Raw genomic sequence first — 27,401 nt, forward strand, 5'->3', positions numbered from 1 at the left:
AATTGTTGTTTCATTGCTTGACAAAAAGTCACTTGTAATAGCTTTATTGATACCAAATCCTAATGTTTTTTTAAATACTAAAAAAAATATTGTGTAGTTTTAAGGCTAGAAAGGAGAAAATTATGGCTAGAAAGGAGAAAAATCTGTTTTATGGGGATTTGGGAACGGATTATTCTCATTTTAATGGTTTCCTATGGGAAATTAATTTTTGGGATACACACTTTTCGCCTGACACATTCTGTCTGGGAAGCAATTAAGTTCGTAAGCCAAGGTATCACTGTACACATTTTTGTGTATTATTTTCTGTATGATCCAAACCAATGTATATTGATGACAGCACACTATGAAGCATACGATACTAAAGACGCGTTGAATAAATACCACATGCCAAAAAATATCCCGCTTTCGTGAACTCAAAGTATTCATTTTAATCATCATTTTAAAGTGAGACTTCTGACTTTTAAGTGAGCATTCTCACTTTAAAGTCAGAATTCTGAGAATAAAATAAGAAATCTCACTTTGCAGTCAGAATACTGAGCATAAAGTCAGAATTCTGAAAATAAAGTCGGACAAACAGGCAAAATTCTCACTTTAATGTCAGAATTCTGAGCATAAAGTCAATATTCTGAGAAGAAAGTCAGAATTTTCACTTTAAAGTCAAAATTGTGAGAAAAAAAAACTGAATCTTGCCAATTTTTTTTTTTTCTTCTTCAGTGTCCCTAATCCTCTTGCGTAAAATTGAGTGTAAATCATGGCCGAAGTATTCCACGTTCCACTCAAATGACGTCTCTCGTTGTCTCCCCACAAAGAATTCTAGCTCTACCTCTCCATTTCTAACACAGTCTTGTGATTTTATTACAGCCATTATATTTACAACACGTGAAATGACAGATGTCAAAATAAAATGCGGCTTTCAATATTTCTACTATTTCAATTAGAAATATATATTTTTTTCTTTTATCGGAAGATGAAATATTGAGTCCGTTAATCTTTCAGCGACAGTTAGTTCGATCGTTAACGATCTTCTTTTCCAGAATTCAGCAGAAAAAGACCAGGAAAGCCCGCCCACCTGCTTCCCGATCCCATTTTTTGAAGTGCTACAATGAAAATAACCGCTAGGTGTCGCCCCACGCGAGTTTCTCCAGACTGGCCAAAGTCATCGCCGTTCACATCCTTCTTAGAAGTTCAACTTTGGTGTGACATTTCGAGTCAAACGTGAGTCCGTTTATACCACGCGTGCACGTGCAAGTGCTCGTGTGTCTATTTTACATTCCCGATGTGATTAAAAAAATGCGTTTAAATCCAGTTAACCTAAAAATGACTGCTTCGAATTGCGTTTAATGACGTCACAACCAATGTTTTGGAGAAAACGAAGCGATTTCTGTCATTGATAGCCAGGTTCGTTCGAGTGCTATGTTTACGTGCGTGTCAGTGTGCACGTGTATGTCTTGTAGAAGTGCTCGTATATCGATTTTATATTTATAATCAGATCGATATTCATTTGATTTGGTATTTGGCGGAAAGGCTGCTTTGAAGAGTGTAACTTTGTTTTATTATTTCACGTTTTAATGGCGTCATAATTCCAGTTTTGGTGAAAATAACGAAACGAGTGCAATATCTGTTTCTCTGATTTTTAACCATTTTAGGCTGGCTTGATTATAAAAATAAAAGTATTAAAATGATTATTTATCATTTATTTTGACATATATATTACTTTAAAATGATTATTATTAAAATACTTTAAAACAATATTTTTATTCTGTAAATGTAACGCTAGGTAACTCCTAATACGAATACTGTAACGTCATTTCGAACATCCAATAATCGAAACATGTAATGTTACTCGTCTCTAATGTCCCCTCAACCCTCAAAAAACTTAAAATGATTTGGTTATAATAACGTGCGGTTTGTATGCTGGAATAATTGTTTAAAAACGCTTTTATAAGCTCTCAAGTGGTGTTGACTAAAACGTCTTATTCTAGCAACGCGCCAGCACGTTCAGCAACGGCGCTCTCTGATTGGCTGAAATTCGCCCCCCGCCCCTTGGCACCAGCTTCCACCAATGAGAAGGCGACGTTGTTTGTGCATTGACGCTGCAGCCCGCTATATAATGTCGACAACGATCATGGAATGGAGAAAGAAACTCACGAAAAGAAGCAACGCGAACGCGCTACGAGACAACTTTGACGTCGAAAGCCTTGACGGACGTTTGGACGTCAAAAGGCGGATTGGACTGAACGCTGCGGGGTCTTTTGTCACTCAGGTGGGCCGCCGTCGCTGAGCCGAGCCGAGGATGCTCTGACTCACGCTCACTGCTTCTGTCGCGAAAAGAGGCTGAAACGGAGTTTTGCTATTTTCTCCTCCATTTCCTCTCAATTATGATCTAAAAACCTGACGGATATTTTACATGACATCGAGCTTCGTATTGTTTGTTATGTGGCGATGGACGCTATTATTTACATGATGATTGAGTTTTGTTCGCCATTTACATCGTCATTATTTTCTCACAGTCGAACATGTTAAATCATAAAACGTAGAATAAGAATCCGGTTTATTCACGTTGACCACCTTTGTCGTTCGACAACAACTACTTTTTCTTTACAATTGTTCCAAACATCTCAGCGTTACTTCGTCGTGTACCGGAGATCGCAATACAAAAGATGACATCGTTCAGTTCCGTATAATAGTAATATTTGTACCAAAATAAAAGATAAAGGTTGCAAAAATGGAAACTTATCGTGATATGTACTAGCGTCATCCGATATGCTTATGTGTGTGTGTGTGTCATTTTTTGTTTAACACGTCAATATAAACGATATTTAATTTGATATACTATCGAGTATTTAGTTGTAATTAAACGGAGAAACTGACTTTTATTTTCTAACCGGAACATTGATATGCTGGATCAACAGATACCCAAGACAATATTTTAACTGGGCACTTGACAAGCAAGTATTGTGCGAGTGTTTGTGTGCGTGCGCGCGCGTGTTTCTGGTTGATGGGCAGTCCAGTTGAGACCAGTTTTGGCGTTCTGACTTTGTCTTTTTTATCGTCCTTGTGATGATGATGATGATGATGATGATGACAGTGTTCTATAGCTGTAATTAAACGGAAAAACGGACTTTTATTTTGTTACCGGAACATTGATATGCTGGATCAACAGATACCCAAGACAGTATTTTAACTGGGCGCTTGAAGACGCAAATATTGTGCGATTGTCTGTTTGTGGGTGCGCGTGCGTGCACGTGTGTGTTGTGGTTGATGGGCAGTCCAGTTGAGACCAGTTTTTGGCGTTCTGACTTCTTTTTTTTATCGTCCTTGTGATGATGACGATGACGAGGTGTTGACTTGATTCGATTTGTTTCAACACATCTTAAAAACATGTTTGGCACAGAGGGCGGTGCTACCTATGTGCTGACTAATAAAGTTACGTGTATACAAAACAAAAACAAACAACAAAATAGGGAATGTGTTGTAGGTGTACAAATGTGTCCGTCGACTATTGTATACTATTGTATGTACACATTTGATATGGTTTAAAATGGCGCGTTATTTTTGTCATTTTCATCTCGTTTAGACGCACACGACGTCCACCCGCTTTGTGTTTGTTCACGTGTTTGTGTTGTGTACATGCCATTCAAATGAGGACGTGATATCCATTTTCAAGCCCCTTTGAAAAACAATCTCGCGCCGTGCTGGTTCGAACCGGATAGAGCTGGTGCTGCGTTCACAACAATATGGCTTTTTCCAAATTCACCAATCGAGTCTCTAAAATGCCACAAAACAGGCCCGAGTTGAAATAGCTTCCGGTTTGAAATGATGATTTCTGATGGCGACGAATCAATCAAATGTCAGTTGTCACTCAACTTGAAAATTAACAGTTTTTTTTTAAGCCAATTACACTGGGTTGTTTGAGATATTGAGTAATATCGATGATCTTTGTTTTTATGCATAAGTTAAAAGCACTTCTGGGAATGGTGACTCTCAGAACGATTTGTACTCTGAATGCAGCATCCTCACGTGCAGCTGCTCCGTTTCCGATGTCATAAGTAGCCAATAGTCGAAGATCTATTTTCCCCACGCACCAATCAGATGTCTCAAGGGCGGGGCGATTTTCAACGGTTGGCCCGCCCACTGCGCTCAGCTGTTTTTTTTTTGAGTCGCGGCTTTAGGAAGGAACAAAAGCACCCGGATGAGTCACTGCCATTTTCTCCAAATATACGATACTGTCCAACAACCTTTTAAAAATGACTCTTTTGAAGTTTTTTGAAGGTAAAATATGCTTGTTTTTGATGTAAAGTGTCCTTGAGAGCTTTGAAAGGCGCTTAAAATGTAGTGTATTATTATTATTATTATTATTATTATTATTATTATAATATCCACTACAAGCTGTGTGTGCACCATCATTGTTATACAATATTCAATGAATATTTTTACCCCAATTTAAAGGCACATCTTTAACGAATGACATATGTTAAAACCTTTTCCATACATAAGGCTCACCACATTACATTCAAAACTCTCAAGGTCACTTTACTGTCACTCAACCCAGAATAACTCAAATAGTTAGAAAGCTATCTAGCTAGCTAATAGATAGCCAGCTATATAGCTAGCTAGTTAGATAGCTCCATAACCAGATAGCTAGTTTTCCATACATAAGGCGCACCGGATTATGAGGTATCTTTTGGAGAAAAAAAATCTCAAAGCTTTTAGGTGCGTGCTATATTTCAGAAAATACGGTAATTTTAATTTCCCTTTTCCTTTTTTTCCCCTCCTCATCCAGGTGCCTGTAGCCTACCTTCCATCTTTCCAGTGTCACGAGTGAGGCATTCCCCCGTTCCCCCCAGCGCCCTCCACGTCTCCGTCGAGATGGCTCCAACCTTGGCCACGGCTTTCAGCCGCCGCTGGTGGATGGCGGTGACGGCGGTCATCGAGAATTTGCTTTTCTCTGCTGTGCTTCTGGGTTGGGGATCCCTGCTCATCATGCTCAAATCAGAAGGCTTCTATTCCTACCTGTGCAAAGCACCTGGTAAGATTCATTTACAGTACTCAACTTTATGGATTGTTTTCATATCACAAACAAAAAATTCTCAATTGGTCGTGGTTTGGAATTGAAGCGGATTCACGGGAGATGTGTGTGAGACAGTTTTGTTTTTTGCAAGCTGGGTAGCCAGCTAGTCAGATAGATAGCTAATCGAAAGCAAATAGATAGAAAATAGATAGCCAGTTAGGTAGCAAGCTAGGTAGCTAGCCAGATAGCAAGCCAGATAGCTAGCTATGTAGCAAGCTGGGTAGCCAGTGTCTCAAAACGTAACATATAGCTATATGCGGTGGAATCTTTGTAAAATACGCGCAATAGAAGTCATTTTTACAAATTATGGACGCAACTTGTCCGGAGGTGTCGGTTGTCCTTTAACAAACAGTTGGTTAACAACACATCCCGAATCAACAAGCTCCCAAAATGGTCAAGCGCTGGCCTTCCCTCCTTCCCGCTCTCCTTCTCCTTCTTGCCAGTAGCGGAATCAACAGTCAACACGTGCGCTCTATTTTTGTTCATCTGCCCTACTGGACTGCATCAACAGAGCTTGGGAGGCCTGACGTCGAAACAACAAAACCCGTTGACCTCAGTCTGCTTGCACTCAAACTGTCAAGGAAAACAAAACACAAGGACTCAGCAGTTTGTACTTTTAACACCATGAGGGACTGGGGGGAAGCGGGGGCGGGGGTTGACTTGGTTACACACACTTTGGAGTGCGAGTGGAGGAAGTCGTCACTTTTTTGTTTCTTAACTGACATCAGAAAAACGTTTGATAGCATCTAAAATACCCAAAACACACAGTATGATATTTTTAGTCAAATGCAAAACACCAATCAAAATGACTTAATGTGTCCAAAATCTGCCCAAAAAAAATGGAGCTGCGAATTGGGCATTTTCAGAAAGTCCCGCCCCCTTGTTCGTGACGTCACGCCAAGACGTCTTGCCTTGCTGAAGAATCAAAACAATGGCTTCAGATTGGGAGAAGATGCTTTCTTGTTACACATCCAGTTATGAATAGGATTCAAATCTCTCTTCATCTTCATCATTCCTTTCATCACTTTGCTGCTGTGAAATGTAAATTTCTCCACTGTGAGACTAATAAAGGCATATCCAATCCAATCCAATCTAGAAATGCTTCATGTAACAAAGAGGGTACAGAGAGTGCTTAAGAATGACTCTCTGTGTCTTTGTGTTGTCATATTATTTATTTAGTTTTTTTTTTTTGTTCTTTTGACTTCAAGACGGCGCCGTGCGAGTGGCTGCCTTTCCAGCAGCCCACGTATTTTGTTTTTCTACTTTCACGCGGGTTGACAGGTATGCGTGTTGTGCAAATGTGACTGAATGAAATGTGCAGGTAGACCTGGCAAGGCACAAACAGTTTCGATGGCAACGTGATACACAAGTGACTCTCACTTCCCTTTGTGTCTCTCTGGGACTTTGGGGAACGTGTATAAGGTAGCTAGCTTTTAGCCAAAATGGAAGGAGGACAGCGAAAGAGAGGTTGATCTCAAAAATGACAATGACTAGAGTGCCAAGGAGAGATAAACAGCGCTGCTTCTTCCTGACCTCATTATTTTGTCAAAGGCAAAACGGTTCATTTAAGGCAACGGGGGGAAAGGTCAAAAGGGGAACAAAGGTCCTATCAGAATGAATAATCAATATTGTATGTTGATCACTTGAAAGAAATCCAAAGTATTCAAATCAGTGGCAGACCGTCAAGACCTGCAAAGCCTTCTCCGCTGGTTTATATTTATATATTTATATTTGATTCAGACATACATTGGATTCAGACATAGCACTACTGAAGGCCTAGTGATAAAATCCACAGCCCACCACTGATTTCAAGAATAATTCAATGAATCGTGATTGTCTATGTGAAGACAAACCGACTAGCGTGATTTTTTTTATATAACACAAAATTCTCAAGGTCACTTTACAGTCACTGGATCAGTTTTTCTGTGGGTGAGCAGCGGCAGCCACACGCGCCAGCGTTCACTCAACCAGGAAGTAACTCAAATATATAGAAAGCTAACTAACTAGCTGATAGAAATTAATAATAATAATAATAATCATCATCATCATCATAATAATCCAAGAAACTTCATCAGCAAACTAAAGTCTTACTGGTAGTTTAGGCCCTATATATATATATATCCCTACTGTCCAGACATGGCGGTGCCGGACTGTGCTATGATTGGTCCCTGCTCTCAGGTTGGGGGGAGCAGAGGACTACTCCCTACAGCTCCACTGATTGTTCCTATAGTCCTACTAACGACTGGCCTGTTTGCCCCACTTCCTCCGGTATCACCTCATCAGTATTACTAATGTTGTACGAACGATCCAAATTGAACCTCACCCTAGTGAAGGATTTAGCTGTTTTACGAAAATGGCTTCTTTTACTCCCCTTTCAAATCATCTATTGTATTTATTATAATGACTATTATTTTTTACTTTCCAAAAATGACCTCTACAACATCTCCTCCATTTCTGATCATTTCATCCAGAGAGCAACAACTCCAACTTCAGCCTCTCCAACACGTCGGACGTGGAGTTATCCGACGGCGAGGAGTACCTGGAGATGAACGGCTGGCAGATCTGCAAGGACCAGGATGAGATGCTGAACCTGGCCTTCACCGTGGGTTCCTTCCTGCTGTCCGCCATCACTCTACCTATGGGCATCGTCATGGACAAATACGGCCCGCGGAAACTGCGACTTCTGGGCAGGTGAGAACCGAGACGTCGCCTTGTCGGGATGCGTCTATTTTATGTGTTTTGACACGGGGTGACTTTGTTTTTTCCAGTGGATGCTTTGCCTTCTCCTGCCTCCTCATCGCTTATGGAGCTAGCGATCCCAACAGTACGTACAGTCCAAGCCCTGATGTCAACCCTCGTCCGTCATATTTGACCTTTGACACTTGCGCCTTCATCTACTTTGTCCTCTAGATCTGTCCATCTTGATCTTCTTTGCCTTGGCCATGAATGGATTCGGTGGCATGTGTATGACTTTCACTTCTCTGACGGTAAGAGCATTGTTATGATTTCTTAACTCCTTCAATAGCAGACCATGTGCAAAAAAAAACGTGTCCATTCCAGAGCCAGGGTTTTTGTCATTGTCACTCAACTTTCAGGACCCGCAGAATATTGAGTTTTAGGACTTTAGGTTTCAACTTTGATAGTTCAAAAGCAGAGTGTAGACTGCAAGGTTAAAATATCCCATCAATCAGGCTACACAAATAACCCGCACAAGCCATCCCTACACTTGATGCAAAAATCTATCAACGAACCTAAACAGAACACAATAGATGAGGAACAAGGTAAAATGATGGCAGAGAAAGCACCTACAAGGGATCATTCCTCAAGATGGTGAAAGAAGAAGGCTACGTTCCTCATCAAATGTTTAATGCTGATGAAACCGGACACTCCATTCCATCAAGCCATCAACGACCATCACAAAGGTCAATAAAACGACTTTATTATACTGTACAGTTTATTTCTTTAATAATAATACCATAGCACATTTATTATACATAAAGTAAGGTATATTTTGTGTAGATCTACGGCTTATTTAGTAGAAAATGATGTTTTATGGGGACCTGGGAACGGATTATTCTCATTTTAATGGTTTCCTATGGGAAATTAATTTTGGGATACACACTTTTCACCTTACACACGCTGTCTGGGAACCAATTACGTTCGTAAGGCAAGGTACCACTGTATGTTACCCCCCCCCCCATTATTTTTAAATACACATGCTTGATTATGAATTGAATGTTTGTTTTTTTTTTTATTTGGGCAAATCCAGATGTTATTTTGGTGTAATGTCGCAACAAGCCTAATGACTGCGCGCTGTGTCGCTTCCACATTCACTCTGACTTGTCTTGTGGATAAAGAATCACATGGAAGGATTTGAAGTGGCTCAGAAAAGCCAACGCGGGCGGTCGGCTTGTATCCATCGGTGAGATAAAAGTGCTGCATCACAAGAGAGGCCACGTGAGAGCCCGAGTCGAGAGAAAGAAGCACGTCATCTATTATTCACCGCTGCTCCCTTTGCACGCGCTGGTGGCCAGAAAAAGACAGCTCATGACTATTTCATCTGCTAACAGTAACAGTAACAGTCCACCATATTGCTAAATGTCCATCACTCCTTGAGAGTTTTGAAAGGCGCTTATAAATGAAATGGATTATTATTATTATTAGGAAATTTCCAAACCGAATGATTTTGAAATGGGAATTATGTATTCTGATTTCGAAATCTACGTTCCAACGTTTGCTTTATTTAAAGGACAACCGACGCATCCGGACAAGTTGTGTCCATAATTTGTCAAATCACTTCAAATGACTTCTAGTGAGCGTATTTGACAAAGATGCTAGATTTTACCTTTTAAGACTCGCGCTGAATTTATTCAGGAAGTCTCGTTTTCAAGTTGACGACGATTCCTGACGTGACGTCACGGAGGGAACACCCCTGACCGAGAATACAATTTGGGTCCTTTTTTTGTCTGAAAACTTTGTGTTTTGTGTTGATGGCGAAATTAGAAGGAAAACGCATAAATAACACCATGGTGAATCGTTATGTGTTGCACCAAGACTACTATTTGATACTAGTTGACACAAATGTCATAGATGCTATAAAACGTTTTTCTGATGTCAGTTAGGAAACAAACAAAAAAAATAGTGTCGGTTGTCCTTTAATAAAGCAAACGTTTGATTTGGAAAAAAAAAAAAAATCTATCGTTTATTCCTGTTTTTTTATTTTTCTTGAAGAAGTTGTCGGCCACCCAGATCGGAAACGTTTTGTAGGTTGTACGCCCGAAGGAAAAAGTTGCCCGCCCCGGGCATCCGGGCAGACGCTATTTCAGACACTGCACTTTCGGTGGACCAGTGCGACTTTGGTATGCGCGCAGAACCGTCGGCAAATAGCGCCCCGAAAGTGATGTCGGGGTGGAAGCCAATCGGCCGCGGCGCCGCGTCAGCTGTTGTTTGCTGATACTTCCAACACACTTGGCTGCACTTTACGACGGGAGCAAAGCAGACGGATGCTCTGCGTCAAGTCCCGACCGGTCCGAGCTGGTTCTCAATAACGCATTGGCAAGCGCTAGAATTTCCACTTGCCGCAGCAATCCTTCTTCCTTTTTTCGATTCTCTCATGGAAAGGTCTTGCTCCTCATTTCCTTTTTTAATTTTTTGAGACAACCTCCTGCATTTTTGGTCAACCGGACGTCAGCACACGGTCACTCTTGAGCGAGGTTGCGAAACGTGCTGATGTCGGCAAACGTGCAAAGCCTTTTTGCCACTTTTACACCACCATTTTGTACGATTTAAACGCAGTGCGGAGGTGCGAATTGATTTCAACATCTTTTAAGCGATACGTCTGTGTAAGCTCTCAGTCGTACAGGAGTGGTCCATCGATGAAAAGGTTTCTTCAGCCGTCATCTGGACTTCTTTCAAGGTGTCGGACATTTTGTTTCTTATCCAAGATGTTTCTTCAGCTAACTAAAGTCTTACCGGTAGTATCGGCCCTATATATATATATATATATATATATATATATATATATATATATATATATATATATATATATATATATATATATATATATATATATATATATATCTCCCTACCGCCATGCCTGGACAGTTCGACATAAGTTAATTTTTTTACCAGGAAGTCTTTTTGCTACCGGCAGTCGTTTAATTAATCGTGCAAAGACAAATCACGAGTGAAGCCACACAAAAAAAAGAAGAAGAAGAAGAAGGTTTGTTTGTGTGTCCAGACCAGCTTCGACGATACTTCTTGTGATGTATGACAAAGCACATTTTGCCACCACATCTCATTTACGCGACATAAAAGAAATGAAACCAAAACCGCTGTTTCCAAAATCGTATCTCCTATCGTAACTGAGTTTGTGGAGCTAGCTAGCTTTCTATCCGAGTTACTTCTGGGTTGAGTGAAGGCCTAGCCAGCTATCTGTTTGCTATCTATTAGGTAGCTAACTTTCTCTCCGAATTACTTAGCTATCGAGTTAGCTGTCTATTAGCTAGCTAGCTTTCTATCTGAGTTACCTCTGGGTTGAGTGAAGGTAGCTGGAAAAGGCAGTGGCCAGGGTGCGGAGGGTCCAGTAGAAACCTACTTCTAAAGCCTTCAACATACATTCCATACCAAATATTGCATTGAAGCAACTTACGAACAAATTCAACTTACGAACACATCTCGTCCGTAAGTTGGGGCGCGTCTGTACTGCGACCGTCTCGAGAACTGGCGAGGAAACACACCAAGCGAATAGATCGACACCTGGTCAGCAGATCATTTTCAGGACAAATACGTCGCAAAATGTCAACGTCGTATCCAAATGGCGACGGCGTCGATAAGTAGCCCCCCCCCCTCCCACCTTCCCTGAATAACTCTTTTGTTAGCTCTGTGGTCAGCGTATCCAAGCAGAGAGTGGAAGTGTACACATTGAAGGACTCGGTGTTTGGTCAAGCCATGGAAGGTCTATATTAGTTCCCCCCAAAAGGTCACGCGCAGATAGGATCACGGTTCGATGGTTGCGTTTGGTTAGCGGCGGTAGCGGCGGTAGCAGATGGACATGGGCTGTCGTAAAACAGCTCACCTCACCACACAGGTATTCGGAAACAAAATAACCATCCCGACACCAATACTATTTATTTCTCTATTAATTTATTCCTGTCAACCGTCAGGGCCTGCAAGGCCTTCGCTGCTGGCCTAAAATATCTGAATCACAGACTAATGTCAATTATGTTTTATTTTATTATATTTTGTCCTTTTAACCAATCACATTTCAGCCATCATTTGTTACCAGGGTCCGAAATCGACCTGGACGCCTTCACAATTAGTGCTGCAGGCCCTGTCGCATAAAAATCAATGTCGATGAAATTGTTGCTTTCACCAATCAGAGTTTGAGTTGGCAACCCAAGGCTTGTTCAAATGTGCTGGCAATATTTTCGCAAGCTATGGTTAGCCAGTCACATGATTGGCTAGTCACTAGCCAATCGTAGTATCACTAGCCGTGAGTGATAATCGCATACTGGCCAGAGCTAGCATACTGTATCTGCAGCAAGCTGCACGAGCAAATATTTTTATTTAGTGGTTGTGTCAACCCAAAATGGCTGAAGAAGGAGAAGACGGACTTTTCAAGAATAGATGGACACCATTAAGAAGATTGGACTGCTTCGAAGCGAGCAAAAAATAGCAAATAATATTGCATTTTTCTTATGAGGTGATTATGACTCCACACAAATTTGAACCGTTTCATGACTCAAGTTTGTTCAAGTCACGTTATTTTCTAGCCAACAACACCTTCTAGTGGACTGTAGTGAATTACACTACACTCGCTAATAATTGATTCAGACATAGCACTACTGAAGGCCTACACAACCCGCCACTGGAGAAACGTATTGTCAAAGTAATGTGTGGAGCGATGTCCTCAGAGGTTTGTTGCCATTCGGGTCTCTCCACCAAAAAAAATACTTAATTATAATAATACATTTCATTTCTAAGCGCCTTTCAAAACTCTCAAGGTCACTTTACAGTTGCAGGATCGGTTTTTACCTGGGTGAGCAGCGGCAGCCACTTGCGCCAGCATCCACTCAACCCAGAAGTAACTCAAATAGATAGAAAGCTAGATACCTAGCTAACAGATAGCTAATAGATAGCCAGCTAGACAGTTAGCGAACTAGCTAGATAGCACATAGCTAATAAATAGACAGCTACATAGCTAGCTAGCCAGATGGCTATAAGGCGCACTTAGTTTTAAAAGTGAAGACAAAATAATGTAGTTGTACGTTTTATCTGATGACACTCGTAGATTCTGGACTTGTAGCTGCCTGTCGCCCTGCCTGTCGCCCTGCCTGTCGCCCTGCCTGTCACCCCGCCTGTCGCCCCGCCTTGGATGCTACGGCGGGAATGTGTCGCAACCGTTGGACGTCTTTGTTATTGCTCGATTGAAGAAGGCTGTTTACAGTCACGCATATTTTCGTGAAGAACAGCGTGTGCCGAAAGAGCAGCCATGCAAGGCCGGAGAACGTCTTCTGAAAAACACGACCAGATGATTTCAGAGGGACGCGCTCACATTTAACTCATTCACTGCCAGCCGTGTGCAAAAAAAAACTATCAATAATAATAATAATAATAATAATAATAATAATAATAATACATTTCATTTATAAGCGCCTTTCAAAACTCTCAAGGACACTTTACCGTCACATATTTTTTTGTACAGGTGAGCAGCGGCAGCCATTCACGTTCAAATTGTACAGATGGCTTGTGCGGGTTATTTGTTGCAGCTCACTCGCTAGCTCAATTGCTACCTAGCTAGCTCGATGGATGAGGATGGAATTTTCACAAGTTTGCTTTGGTGGGCCGAATAAATTGATGCGGCGGGCCAGATTTGGCCCCCGGGCCTTGAATTGGACACCGGTGTCCCAACAATGTCCCCCTCTCCTTTCTTCTGGGACATTGACACCAGTAGTTTAGCCTTTGGGAATGACTGTATTGTGTTGTGATATTATTGGTTCTTTAGTTTTGTATCAACTCCAGTGCCAGGGTTTTTGTCATTGTTACTGAAATTCCAGGACACAGAATATTGAGTTTTAGGACTACACAAATATTCAATGCACCCCACAACCCCACGTCTTCTATTTAATGCTATGCTCTGTTGTTCCCTCTTATTTGTCAGCTTCCCAACATGTTTGGCGACCTCAGATCGACTTTCATCGCGCTGATGATCGGATCGTACGCCTCCTCTGCTGTTACTTTCCCGGGCATTAAGGTAACTATTGTTGTCGCACCCAAAATACATTGAAAAAAATAATAATGTGTTGAATGTACTCCATTTTATGCTTATACCCCATTTTTCTTCAGTGTACTGTATTTTCCGGTCTGTAAGGCGCACCCCCAGTGAATGGTGTATTTTCACACTTTTTCCATATGTAAGGCACACCAGACTATAAGGCGCACCTTCAATGAACGAAAAACGTTTTCCATATATAATATATCAAATCAATATATAAAAGTCTTCCAAATATAAGATCCATCATATTATGAAGCACGACAGTAGAGGCTGGCATTACGCAATAGAGTGACGTGTCGTTCGCGAACGAGCCCGTTCTTCTAACAACAAAATGGCAGCCGACTTGTTTTGGTCCTCTATTCCCCGCCCCCGGTCTTCGGTTAAAGCCACGTGATTGGTCAAGAAGGCAGCAGTGAGGCAAGGTGGTTTAAACATTAAAGAGACAGGCAGACGACAGCGAGAGTTTCAACTTTGATAGTTCAAAGGCAGAGTGTAGACTGCAAGGTTAAAATATCCCATCAATCAGGCTCCACAAACAACCCGCACAAGCCATCTGTACACTTGATGCAAAAAGCTATCAACCCAGCTAAACAGAACACCATTGATGAGGAACTAGATAAAATTATGGCAGAGAAAGCACGTACAAGGGATCATTCCTCAAGATGGTGAAAGAAGAAAGTTACGTTCCTCATCAAGTGTTTAAATGCTGATGAAAGCGGCCACTCCATTCTTTCAAGCCATTAACAACCATCACAAAGGTCAATAAAGCCACTTTATTATACAGTACATTTTATTTCTTTAATTATAATATCATAGCACATTTATTATACATAAAATAAGATATATTTTGTGTAGTTTTAAGGCTTAGAAAATTAGAAAATTATGTTTTATGGGGACCTGGGAACGGATCATTATCATTTTAACAGTTTCCTATGGGAAATTAATTTTTGGGATACACACTTTTTGCCTTACACACACTGTCTGGGAACCAATTAAGTTTGTAAGCCAAGGTATCACCGTATACCATAAAATAGTTCTTGATTGTGTGTGTGTGTTTTTTTTTAAAGATTCCCCTGTAACCTGATAACCTGACAACCTGACAACCGACCCCTCTGTCCCTGAAAGGGTTAATCACTCACACCCCAATGTCCGTCCTTGTCCCTCTTTTTAGGTACTCTACGACCTGGGCGCCACCTTTATCTCCATCTTGCTAGTTTGGGCCGGTTGCGCTTGCCTGGTCTTCCTCAACTGCTTCGTCAACTGGCCTCTGGAACCTTTCCCTGGCCCGGAGGACATGGACTTCACGTACGAAACTTGACACACACACACACTCAAAGGTTGATATGTGAGAGACATTTTATGAGAGGAATGGTGGCGTCCAGCGTCTGCTCACATCCAAATCGCTCTGAGCAGAATCATGCCAGACCAATTTGTCAACAATCGACAGTGCACGGCAGAGCCAAGCCCGTACATCCAACATATCTGCACATTTCATCAATCCCACTTTTACCCATAGCTGTCTATCTATTTGAGTTACTTCCGGGTTGAGTGAATGCAGGCGCGTTTTATTTATTTTTCTTAAACTGCCTTTCTGATCAATTTTGCTCATATGCTATTTGCTTTCTATTTGCTATCTATTAGCTAGCTGGCTATCTAGTTAGCTATCTGGCTAACCATCTATTAGCTAGCTAGCTTTCTATCTATTTGAGTTATTCAACTATCTAGCTAACTATCTATGAGTTATCTATTAGCTAGCTAGCTAACTTTCTATCTGTTTGAGTTACTTCCGGGTTGAGTGAACGCTGGCGCGTGTGGCTGCCGCTGCTCACCTGCAGAAAAACTGATGCTGTGACTGTAAAGTGACTTTGAGAGTTTTTAAAGGCACTTAGAAATGAAATATATTATTATTATTATTATTATTATTATTATTATTATTATTATTATTATTATTATTATTATTATTATTATTACTATAAAATGTTTCCACTCCAGTGCCAGGGTTTTTGTCATTGTCACTTGAATTCCAGGACCCGTAGAATATTGACTTTTAGGACTACATAAACATTCAAAGCAGCGTTAGAAAACTTCACCTCTCTTCTTTTATTTGAAAAGACAAAAAAAAAACGTTAATTCCTAAGTTATATGTGTCTGGACTTATCTAAACTCAAAATTGGGTCTGCTGGACATGGGAGATAAAACATAGTTTCAATTCCGGAATTTGCAGTGAATGAGTTAACATCCTTCTCTTGTCCCCTGTTGACAGAGTGAAGATCAAATTCAGCTGGCTGGGATTTGACCACAAGATCACCGGAAAGCAGTTTTACCGGCAGGTGACCACCGTGGGGCGCCGCCTGAGCGTTAGCAACTCGGCTACGCAGCAACATCAGCCTTCCAAAAACATCGCCTCCCAAGACGCTAGCAAGATGTGCTTGTCCGCCGTTGACCTGCAGGTGACCTGCAAGTCCCAAGAAGAAGGTAAATCCACAATCGGGCAGGTTGTCGCCATTGACAGACACTGGCGCCACTTTGTTAGCACATTATTCATTATAGCACTTGCGCAAGGCTATTACGGTTAGCGCATATTGCTACATGACCCGCGCCATATTTGACATACAGTGATACATCGGTTTACGAACTCGCTTGGCTTACCAACGTTTCGGTTTACAAACGTTACATTTAGGAACATTTTACCTTGGCATACGAACTTTACCTTGGCATACGAACACACAATGCATTTTGGGTACTTTTTCTTTCATCTGAAAACACCGCGCTGATGGCGAAATTAGAAGGAAAATGACATAAATAATGCGATGGTGAATCGTGTGTTGCACTAAGACTACTATTTGATACTAGTTGACACAAATTCCCAGCGGACAAATCAGCCCATTTCCAACGGAGCTTGGCCGCCATCTTGTGCATTTTCTGGGACGCTACATTGGAGTCCTGACGTCTCAAAATGACACGGAAGGACGTCTTTAATTGATTGCAAACATGTATGCTTTCCTCTTCAGAACTATTTGAATCCTATTCATAACTGGATGAGGAACAAGAAAGTACCTTCTCCCAATCTGAAGCCATTGTTTTGATTCTGGAGCGAGGCAGTTTGTGAAGGAGTATCCTGGCGTGATGTCACAAACAAGGGGGCGGGACTTTATGAATCTCATCAGTTCGAAGCTCACTTTGTGGCAGTTTTTGGACACTTAAAGTTATTTTTATTTGACTAAAAATATCATCCTGCGTGTTTTGGCTATTTGAGATGCTATCAAACGTTTTTCTGATGTCAGTTAGGAAAGAAAAAAATGGTGTCGGTTGTTCCTTTAAGGGCGACTTTGTGCACAATAGTCAGCTATTGTCTTATTTGATGTTAGTTGATAAAGGACTTGAGATGTGATCTTTCTCTCTGGATCTTCCTCCATTTCCTGTGCAGCCCAAACATTCATGAGGAGCGTGTTGAGCCCCATCTTCCTCCTCAGCCTCATCACCATGTGCGTCACCCAACTTCGCCTTATCTTCTACATGGGCGCCATGAACACCATTTTGGAGTCTTTGACGGAAGGAGAGCTCAGCACGGGTGGGTGTGCGAGCCGTTCTCTTCTTTTCACACGGCTTGATGTGCTTCCTTTTAGCGTCTTAACTACTCATTTCTTGCATTGGATGCTTGCCTTTAACCTCTTGATCAAGTCGATGCTGGCATGCTAGCGTCTCCAAATCTTCTCTGTCGCTAGGCTAAGCTAATCTGTTGCTTCTGGTTAACACGCCTCCTTGTTTCTTCCGTCTCTTGCGCTTTTCTTTTTTTTTTTGTTTTCTTGTCATGCTGCCTTCCTGTTGCTGTTGCAGTGGAACGGATGCAAGTGGGTAAGAAACTCCAGATGCCCAAATAATCATCATCATAATAATAATCATCATCATCATCATCATACTAACACCAGTGCTTTTCACAGTGGTGGGCCGTCAGGGCCTGCAAGGCCTTCTCCGCTGGCCTAAAATCTGAATCACTGACTAATGTGAATTATACTTTGTCTTTGAATTCTTATTAAATAATTGCAAATTATCTTTCAGCTTCCTTTATAATAATAATAACAACAACAACAACAATAATAATAATAATAATAATAATAATAATAATAATAATAATAATAATAATAATAAGAAGAACAATACATTTCATTTCTAAGGATAAGTTTTTCTGTGGGTGAGCAACGGCAGCCACACGCGCCAGTGTTCACTCAACCCCAAGCAAACTCAAATAGATAGAAAGCTAGCTAGCTAGCTAATGGATAGCAAATAAATAGCTAATAGACAACAGCTACCCAGCTAGACAGTTTACAGCTAGATAGCTATTAGCTAGCTAGATAATAGATTGCAAATAAATTGTTAATAGATAGCCAGCGAGCCAGTTTACAGCCAGTCAGCTAGACAGCTAATAGCTATCTAGCTAGATAATAGATAGCAAACAAATAGTTAATAGATAGCCATTAAATAGTTAATAGATAGCCAGATAGCCAACAGCTAGCCAGCTAGACAGTTTACAGCCAGTCAGCTAGACAGCTAATAGCTATCTAGCTAGCTCATAGATAGCAAATAGTTAATAGATAGCCAGCTAGCCAGTTTACAGCCACTCACCTAGACAGCTAATAGCTAGCTTGCTAGCTAGCTAACAGATAGCAAATAAATAGTTAATAGATAGCCAGATATTTATAACTTGAGTGTCATCGTTGTTTGTCTTCCAGTAAGCACATACACGTCCATCTTTGGCGTCCTGCAGCTATTGTGTCTGGCTACTTCCCCCGTAATTGGCTACGTCATGGACTGGAGACTGAAAGACTGCGAGGATGAAAATGACAAATACACGGCCAGGTGAGATATCATCGAAAATGTAACCTCCTTGTCACCAATAAGAAACATGATATCAAAACGTTGCAAAATCCTTCCCCACAGGGAACCTGGACAGCCTCGTCGGCCGGACAAAAAGATTCAGAAGATAATCAACTCCACCCGAGCCTTCATCTTCACTAATTTACTCCTGGTGTGCTTTGGTGTCACCTGCATCATTCCCAGCCTCCCACTTCAGGTAGACACACGCAAACAGGAGAGTGAACGTCGAAAATCTACTTCCTTTTTTTGTCCTCCATCTTGCCCAGATGTGACCGTCTGTGTCCGTGTATATTGTGTTGAAATCCAAAGCTCGAGAGAATCTTTCATGGTGATTTGGCGCCATCTAGTGGCATGAATACATATTGAATAATATTCCTTTGAGAGCGGTGACCTTTTATAATCATACATTCTATTTCCAAGCGCCTTTCAAAACTCTCAAGGACACTCTACATTCGCGGGATAAAACATTTTTTTTTCTACGGGTGAGCAGCGGCAGCCATTCGTGCCAGCGTTTACTCAACCTAGAAAATAAAAAATATAAACACACAAATAACCGAATAAACAAATAAATACATAGATAAGCAAATAGCACATGAAACAAATCAAAATATTTGATATAGTGTATTTTTGTACATGAGTAATTCGAACCAATATTGTTATTGCTTCATTTAGCTCATTCTATTCAAAATTTTGAATGTATTTCGACTTACGACCATCTCGACTTACGCCCATTTCGCCCGTTTGGTCGGAACGGAACTCAGGGGTAAATCAGATGTTACCTGTACTTGATCCATGACATCACTTGACACAGCGATCACATGAAAAAGAGTTTCTATTCAACGCTTTGAATGGATTTCGACTTACGACCATTTTGACTTACGACCGTTTGGTCGGAACGGAACTCGGTCGTAAGTCGGATGTTACCTATATTTTTTTACCGCTGCGTACGGTTGGAGCATAATGTGAGCATGCGCGGTAAGCTAGCTGTCTGCGTTTCCACCTGTGCTTGCGCTTTTTTTCAAATAATATAAAATCAGAATCATCTTTATTGCCAAGTATGTAGAACACACAAGGAATTTGTTTCCGGTAGAACACGCTGCACATATACGACATACTACAACTTTTATACGGGCATTTATAAGGGCAGCTATTATCCCAGATTGACAGGTATGCACTGTTTAGTGACAGATTTTTTTATTCTCCTCAGATTTTGTCGTTCATCCTGCATACAATCGTACGAGGCTTCATCCACTCTGCGGTTGGCGGCCTCTACGCTGCTGTGTAAGTGTGTGATACCGTCATTGTTGTGATGCATATTGGATTGGATTAGATTAGCCTTTATTAGTCGCGCAATGTGGAGAAATTGGTATATCGCAGCAGCAAAGTGATGAAAGGAAGAGAAAAGAACAGGAAGAAGTAGAAAAAAAACAAAATACAGGAGCTGCTGTAAAGGCAGCCGCTTTCGCGGCGCCATCTTGAAGTCAAAAACAACAACAAAAACTAAATAACTAATAATGTGACACAACACAAAAAATACAGGTGATATCTAAGAACATGGTGTCCAAGCCAAGGCCCGGGGGCCAAAGCTGGTTCGCTACATCATTTTATTCGGCCCGCGAAAGCAAATCAAACAGAAATTGAAAGCGTATATTTGTTCATGATCAACTTTGGTCTTCTGGGTGAAACATTTGATCCCATTCACTGTTTAACAATTATACGAAAGGCGCTTATAAATGAAATTATTATTATTATTATTATTATTATTATTATTATTATTATTATTATTGTTGTAATAATAGCAATAATAATTATTATAATAATGTTCTTTAATAAATTAATAATAATAATGAAATAAAAATAAATAAATAATTAATAATGATAATAATAATAGTAAAAGCAATAGAAAAATAAAAATAAATAAATAACAAATAAAAATTAAAAGTAATATTAATAATATTAATAATAATAATGTTCTTCTCGTCCAGGTACCCGTCGTCTCAGTTTGGCAGCCTGACAGGCATGCAGTCTTTGATCAGCGCTCTGTTCGCTTTGCTCCAGCAGCCTCTATTCATGGCCATGGTGGGACCCCTGGAGGGAGACCCTTTGTGGGTAAGCAAGCCTCGGAACAAAATTGGATTGGATTCACCTTTATTAGTCTTGCAGTGGAGAAATTGACATTTCACAGCAGAAAAGTGTCGAAAAACAAACTACAGGAGCTGCTGTAAAGGCAGCCACTTTTGCGGCGCCATCTTAAAGTCAAAACAACAACAACAACAATAACAAATAATGTGACACAACACAAAGACACACACAGTCAATCGTAAGCACTTTCCGCACCCTCTTTGTTGCATGAAGCAGTTCTACATGAAAGAGGAGAGGATCAAGGCGTCCTTTTCACCAATGGATCCGGGACGTCATGGTGAAATGTGGACGTCTGCTACAAGCTAAATGTTGAAAACAAACACAAAGCGGTAGCATCCATTGACGAAAAGAGATTGTCTCACATCTCCTGTCCCACGTAAATCCGCTTCACTTCCAAGCCGCGACTGACCTTTCCGCTGAACCAAACGAGGCTGTGAAAATGCTGCCCATGACAGGCGCAACAAAAATCACAATTGCCCCAGAGCTGTCCGGCCATGACAGTCAAAAAAAGTTGAACTATATTCCATGGATATTGCGTGAATTTGCTATCGATTTGCTTTATATTAGCTGTCGAGCTGGCTATGTAGCTATCTAGTTGGCTATCTAGCTGGCTACCTTGCTGGCTACCTAGTTAGCAATCTACTTGCAATCTATTTGCTGTCTATTAGCTATCTGGCTGGCTAGCTGGCTATTTAGCTAGCTATCTAGCTGGCTACCTATCTGGCTACCTAGCTAGCTATCTGTTTCCTGCCTATTAGCTATTTACCTGGTAATCTAGCTGGCTATCTAGCTGGGTACCCAGCTAGCTATCTATTTGCTGTCTATTAGCGATCTGGCTAGCTAGCTATTAGCTAACGAGTTAGCTTTCTATTTATTTGAGTTATTCCGGGTTTGAGTGAACGCTGGCGCGTGTGGCGGCCGCTGCTCACCCACAAAAAACGTATCCTGTGACTGTAAAGTAACCTTGAGAGTTGTGAAAGGCACTTTAGGGGTGACATGTATTATTATTATTATTAATTATTATTATTAATTATTATTAATTATTATGTATTATTTATTATTTATTTATTTATCATTTATCAATTATCAATTGTGTTATCTGTTTATCTATTTATCTATTCGTTATTCATTATTCATTAGTCATTAGTCAATTATTATTATTATTATTATTATTATTATTATTATTATTATTATTATTATTATTATTATTATTATTATAAAAGGCACTGACATTTCTCCCAATCAAAAACAATGCTGGCATATTTCTGCTGCCGAAAAGGCGTAACCGTTCCTCCTTGATGAATGTCGTGGCCAAAAATTGCTGAAAAACAATCCGTATCCGTTCCACATGACACACAATGACTCAAAGTGACAAAAAAAGAATAAAAACAACAAGAAAAAAGCAAGACTCGTGAGAGCACTTGCTGACGGCTACCTAGTCGGCCGCCATCTTGGACTTCTTTCGTATGTATGTATTCAAATACAAAATGGCGGACGGTTTCTTTTGACTCCTCAAACGGTGTAACAATGGCCACTTTCCGCATCTCCAGGTGAACGTGGGTCTTTTATCGCTGAGCATGCTGGGATTTTGCCTTCCCGTCTACCTGCTCTACCACAGCCGACACCTCCGGCGTCTCAGGGACGAGCGCGACGACGACCCCAAGATCTTCGTCAAGATGGAAAACGGCAACAAGATCGAAGCCTTTGTTTAAAAACCTGATAAAACACCATGACGTCCAGAAACTTGACGAACTACACGGAGGAAAAAAGAGACGAAGACCGGAATCCAAGAGGTCACATGACTCTTATGAGAACTCCGACTGTATTTCCTGCACAAGCGCTGATGCTACACCGTTATTATTATCATCGATATTTTTGCTGTTCTTCCATGAAATGAGATGCTAAATAGAACAGCGCACTCAAATGGAAAAAGATTTGGAACAGAAGATGAAATGAGACTTTTTAAGCCGCCACGCAAATCCAGAACCAGGATGTGGACTTTGGTTTGAGAGACTGCGGAGTTTGTTTGTTTGTTTGTTTGTTTGTTTGTTTGTTTGTTTGTTTGTTTGTTTTTTTCGTGCGATCGCTGTGTCAAGTGATGTCATGGATCAAGTACAGGTAACATCCGATATACGACAGAGTCCCGTTCTGACCAAACGGTCGTAAGTTGAAATGGTTGTAAGTCGAAGTATACACAAAGTTTTAATTACTCAATATCAATATCGGTTCAAATTACATATCGTGCATCATTACCAGTAACATCCGACTTATGACCGAGTTCCTTTCCGACCGAAGTCGAAATGGTCGTAAGTTGAAATCCATTCAAAATGTTGAATAGATACTCGGAGGCTAAATGACTGGCAAACTCCTCCCCTCTGGTTCCATCACACGGTCAATTGCTGTGCGAGAGTGAGATGCTAGCTGGCTAGCCAAAATTGTTGTACACGTTGCCGGCGTGCTAGCGCGTTGTGATGCCGGGCGTAGAATTAAAATGTTAAAAATAGGGTCTGGGGAGGTCGTGGTCGTAAGTTGATCCGGTCGTAAGTCGGATGTTACCCATATACTGTACATATACCGGTAACATCCAAGTTACGACCGGGTTCCGTTCCGACAAAACGGTCATAAGTCAAACGGTCGTAAGTAGAAATCCATTCAAAATGGCAGACATGACATTTACATACATACACACGATGTCAATCTGTTGTTTTCAAGCAACGGTTTCTTTTGAATAGTATTATATACCGAAATGTTGACAGTTCATTTAAAAATCGGTAGGGGTCTGGTGTTTGTGGTCGTAAGTATGGATGGTTGTAAGTCGAGTCGGATGTTACCTGTAATCTTTTCTTGCTAATCACCTCGAGGGCATTAGACAAAAAAAGAGAGCAAAATTGGTAGCCAATCCATGGGTGGGAATATATGACGTCACGCTATGTATGAAAATGATTTTGCTGCCTGTTAGCGACAATGTGTTCAGAAATGCTGCCCCTTATGGAAGGAAAAAAAAAACATCACCAGAGGTCTGGCCAGCGCTTTATCGACACCCAAGCACAAAAAAGAACCCCAAACAAATTTATTTTCAATTCCCGAATACATTTATGAATGGCATTGAATGAGTTAAGAGAATGTAAAAGTGAAAATGGATGCTACAGGGTTAGCGGCACGGCGTGAATGCTAAGTACCACTACGTCATTTGTTGGCGTAGCTTAGCTGGAAGTAGCAATAAGTTCCTCTGTGAGATGCCAGGCAAGCGCACTGTCGGTCAACATACATTTAGAATTTGGATTTTATTTTGGTAACTTTTTAGGTAGAGCGCTTACTGCTACCAGAAATCCTTAAAGGACAACCGACACGTTGTGTCCATAATTTGTAAAATCACTTCAAATGATTTCTACTGAGCGTATTTGGCATATTGCAATATTTTACGTTTTAAGACTCGCGTTGAAGAACCAGGAAATCCTGTTTTCGAGTTGATGACGATAAACTAAACTACATAAATAACGCGACGGTGAATCGTTGTGTGTCGCACCAAGACTACTATTTGATACTAGTTGACACAAATTCCCAGCGGACAAATCAGCCCATTTCCTACGGAGCTTGGGCGCCATCTTGTGCATTTTCTGGGCGCTACATTGGAGTCCAGACGGCTAGAATTGATACGGGAGGATTCCAAACATTGATGCTTTCCTCTTCAGAACTATTTGAATCATATTCATGACTGGATGAGTAAACAAGAAAGCATATTTTTCCCGAATCTGAACTCTCTGAAGCCATTGTTTTGATTCTGGAGCAAGGCAGTTTGTGAAGGAGTATCCTTTAGGGGACAGGACTTTATGAATCTTGTTTCAAGCTCATTTTGTGGCAGTTTTAGGACACTTGAAGGTGTTTTGCATTTGACTAAAAATATCATCATTTGGCTATTTTAGATGCTATCAAACGTTTTTCTGATGTCAGTTAGGACACAAAAAAATGGTGTCGGGTGTCCTTTAAAGGCCATAACAATGCATTCCCCTTCATCCTCTGTGCAAAAACGTCAGAATTGACGTATTGGTTGAGAATAGTGACAAATATTTTCGATTGGCGAAACAAAGCGATTGTGTTCAGCCTGGCGTCAACTCACAGGGGCGCTTCATAAGAGTGCCTCGTTGTTAAGTGCAAATGATGGAAGTGCAACTCTCTGCCTTCCATCTTTTATGTTCATCCATGCAACTATCCATCCAACCAACCTAGCTCCAGTAATCTCTCCGTCCAGCCGTTGAGCCATCCAGCTATCTATCAATCAATCAATCTAGCTAGTAATCTAGATTGCTAGCTAGCAATCTCCCTAGCAATTTTGCTAGCTAGCGATCTAGCTAGCTAGCGAACTATCTAGCTAGCTAGCGATCTATCTCGCTTTCTAGCATCTATCCAGCTTGCTAGTGATATATCTAGCTAGCTAGTAATCTAGCCAGCTCACGATCTATCTATCTATCTATCTATCTATCTATCTATCTATCTATCTATCTACTCTATCTATCTCTCCATCCATCCATTGATCCATCCGTCCATCCAAACCCCATCTATTCATCCCTCCATCCAGCTATCTAGCAATCATTAAATCGATCTAGCTAGCTCGCGATCTATCTATCTCGCTGCACTTTAGACGCCCCCCCCCCCCCCTCAAACCTCCTGAACGGACCTTTGTTGTGTATTTCCAAATACTTTTTGTTGGTGCATGTCGCCAAAGAATGTCGAATGAAAAAAATATGGCAACAGAAAGATATACTGTAGTTTCTGCACTATAAGGCGCAACTAAAAGAAAATATTGTTGATGTATGGACAACGTTTAAAAAATGTATTTCATTGAAGTGCCCCTTATAATGCGGTGCACCTTATGTATGGAAAAGGTTTTTTTGTGAAAGTGCGCCTTATATTCCAGAAATTACGGTCCTTTTTTTTATGTTAACGCCCATCAAGACTAGAGGTTTCATAGCATGCTTGTTACATATTGTTCATATGCAGGACACAAGACGAGACTTGTCTCTCAGCTCAAAAATGTCCATCGCGGCGTGTTGGAAGACTTTCACATTTCATAAATGGATGGAAAATGACTGAAAAATATGATATTCGACATGGAAATATGTATGAATTCTATGCTGGTTTTGCACGGGTGTGACGTTTAACGAGAATGAGACAATGGAAATTATTCTGGAATCTGGATAAATCGGGTAGAGAAGTCCAAAATAACAAATAAGGCGCCATCGCCATCCACAATGATGCTATCTGTTAGCTATCTATTCAGCTAGCTAGCTGAATTGGTTCACGTGTCTTATTCTGTTTCATAGTCTGCTCAGCTTTTGATCCACAAACAAGCTTTTGTACCGTGCACAAAAAAAATGCGGTGCGACCGGTGTGTCTCAAGTTAACTGTCGCATACCTATTCATGTGGCGCGATATTCCACGGGTTACACCCTTTTTTTGCTTTTCCAAAGGGAACTGAAAGAATGACTGCTTGAGTTGGTTGTTTCCAGTCTGACTGACGGATTTGATGTATTGATAAACTGTACGCTGATTGTCAATCAAGGTGCCATATAGATTCCCTTCAGGTGCTTCATGTCATGTCTGTGATGATCAATATTTGCGTATTTTCCGGTGTATAAGGCTCACCGGTGTATAAGGCGCACCCCCAATGAATGGTGTATTGTCAAACCTTTTCCATACACAGGTAACGTCCGACTTACCCCCGAGTTCCGTTCCGACCAAACGGTCGTAAGTCGAAATGGTCGTAAGTTGAAAACGAGTCCCGTTCCGACCAGGGGGTCGTAAGTCGAAATACATTCAAAATTTTGAATGGAATAAGCTAAATGAATCAATATCGGTTCAAATTTCATATTGTCCATCATTACCAGTAACATCCGACTTACGACCAAGTTCCGTTCCGAGCAAACGGCCGTGAGTCGAAATGGTCGTAAGTTGAAATCCATTCAAAATGTTGAATAGAGACTCGGAGGCTAAATGACATGCAAACCCCCCCCCCCTCTGGTGCCATCACATGGTCGATTGCTGTGCGAGTGAGATGCTGGCTGGCTGGCTGGCCAAAAGTGTCCTACGCGTTGCGGAGCAAAGCGTAGAATTTAAATTTAAAAAAATAAAGTCTGGAGGTCATGGTTGTAAGTACGGGTTGTCGTAAGTCGAGCTGGTCGTAAGTCGGATGTTACCTGTATAAGGTGCACTGGAGTGGCTCGATATTACTACACTTATAAGGCGCACTGTCATCTTTTGAAGAAAATGAAGGCTTTTGGGTGCGCCTTATACAGCGGGAAATACGGTAATCCTTTTTTTTTTAATTCCCCCCGACATGAACATTTTAACGAATGATTTTCTTTTCATTTGAACTTCTTAGTGATTTGGAGGTTTTGATTCTCTTTTTTACATTGTATATTTTATGTTATTCTTCTATCCCATCCAGACATTGTCATTTGAAATCACGTTTTAACTTGATGGAAAAGAATAAAAAGCGTCATTTGTATGGAATGTGCGTTATTCAAATGGTAGAAACGC

At 40.9% G+C, this 27,401-nt stretch overlaps 1 protein-coding gene across 2 annotated transcripts; it reads left to right on the top strand.

Annotated features, from left to right (window-relative positions):
* LOC148888821 (large neutral amino acids transporter small subunit 4-like) lies at nucleotides 1-27,369 on the top strand. 2 transcript variants are annotated; one of them, XM_089014444.1, is made up of 16 exons: nucleotides 1-1,215; nucleotides 1,983-2,263; nucleotides 4,784-5,029; nucleotides 7,543-7,762; nucleotides 7,840-7,895; nucleotides 7,982-8,058; nucleotides 13,734-13,826; nucleotides 15,019-15,152; nucleotides 16,111-16,322; nucleotides 17,275-17,418; nucleotides 17,685-17,702; nucleotides 18,578-18,704; nucleotides 18,786-18,918; nucleotides 19,930-20,003; nucleotides 20,708-20,831; nucleotides 22,415-27,369. In XM_089014444.1, the coding sequence occupies exons 3-16, from the start codon at nucleotides 4,870-4,872 to the stop codon at nucleotides 22,574-22,576; spliced, it is 1,734 nt and encodes a 577-aa protein (XP_088870570.1). In that variant the 5' UTR covers nucleotides 1-1,215; nucleotides 1,983-2,263; nucleotides 4,784-4,869; the 3' UTR covers nucleotides 22,577-27,369. The 2 variants fall into 2 exon arrangements, with proteins under 2 accessions (XP_088870570.1, XP_088870571.1); XM_089014445.1 differs by lacking the exon at nucleotides 17,685-17,702.
* The last annotated feature ends 32 nt before the right edge of the window (nucleotides 27,370-27,401 follow it).

This window comes from Hippocampus bargibanti, linkage group LG14 (assembly GCF_051943395.1).
Source record: "Hippocampus bargibanti isolate YZ-2025 linkage group LG14, ASM5194339v1, whole genome shotgun sequence".
In the NCBI taxonomy this organism is placed as follows: Eukaryota; Metazoa; Chordata; class Actinopteri; order Syngnathiformes; family Syngnathidae; genus Hippocampus; species Hippocampus bargibanti.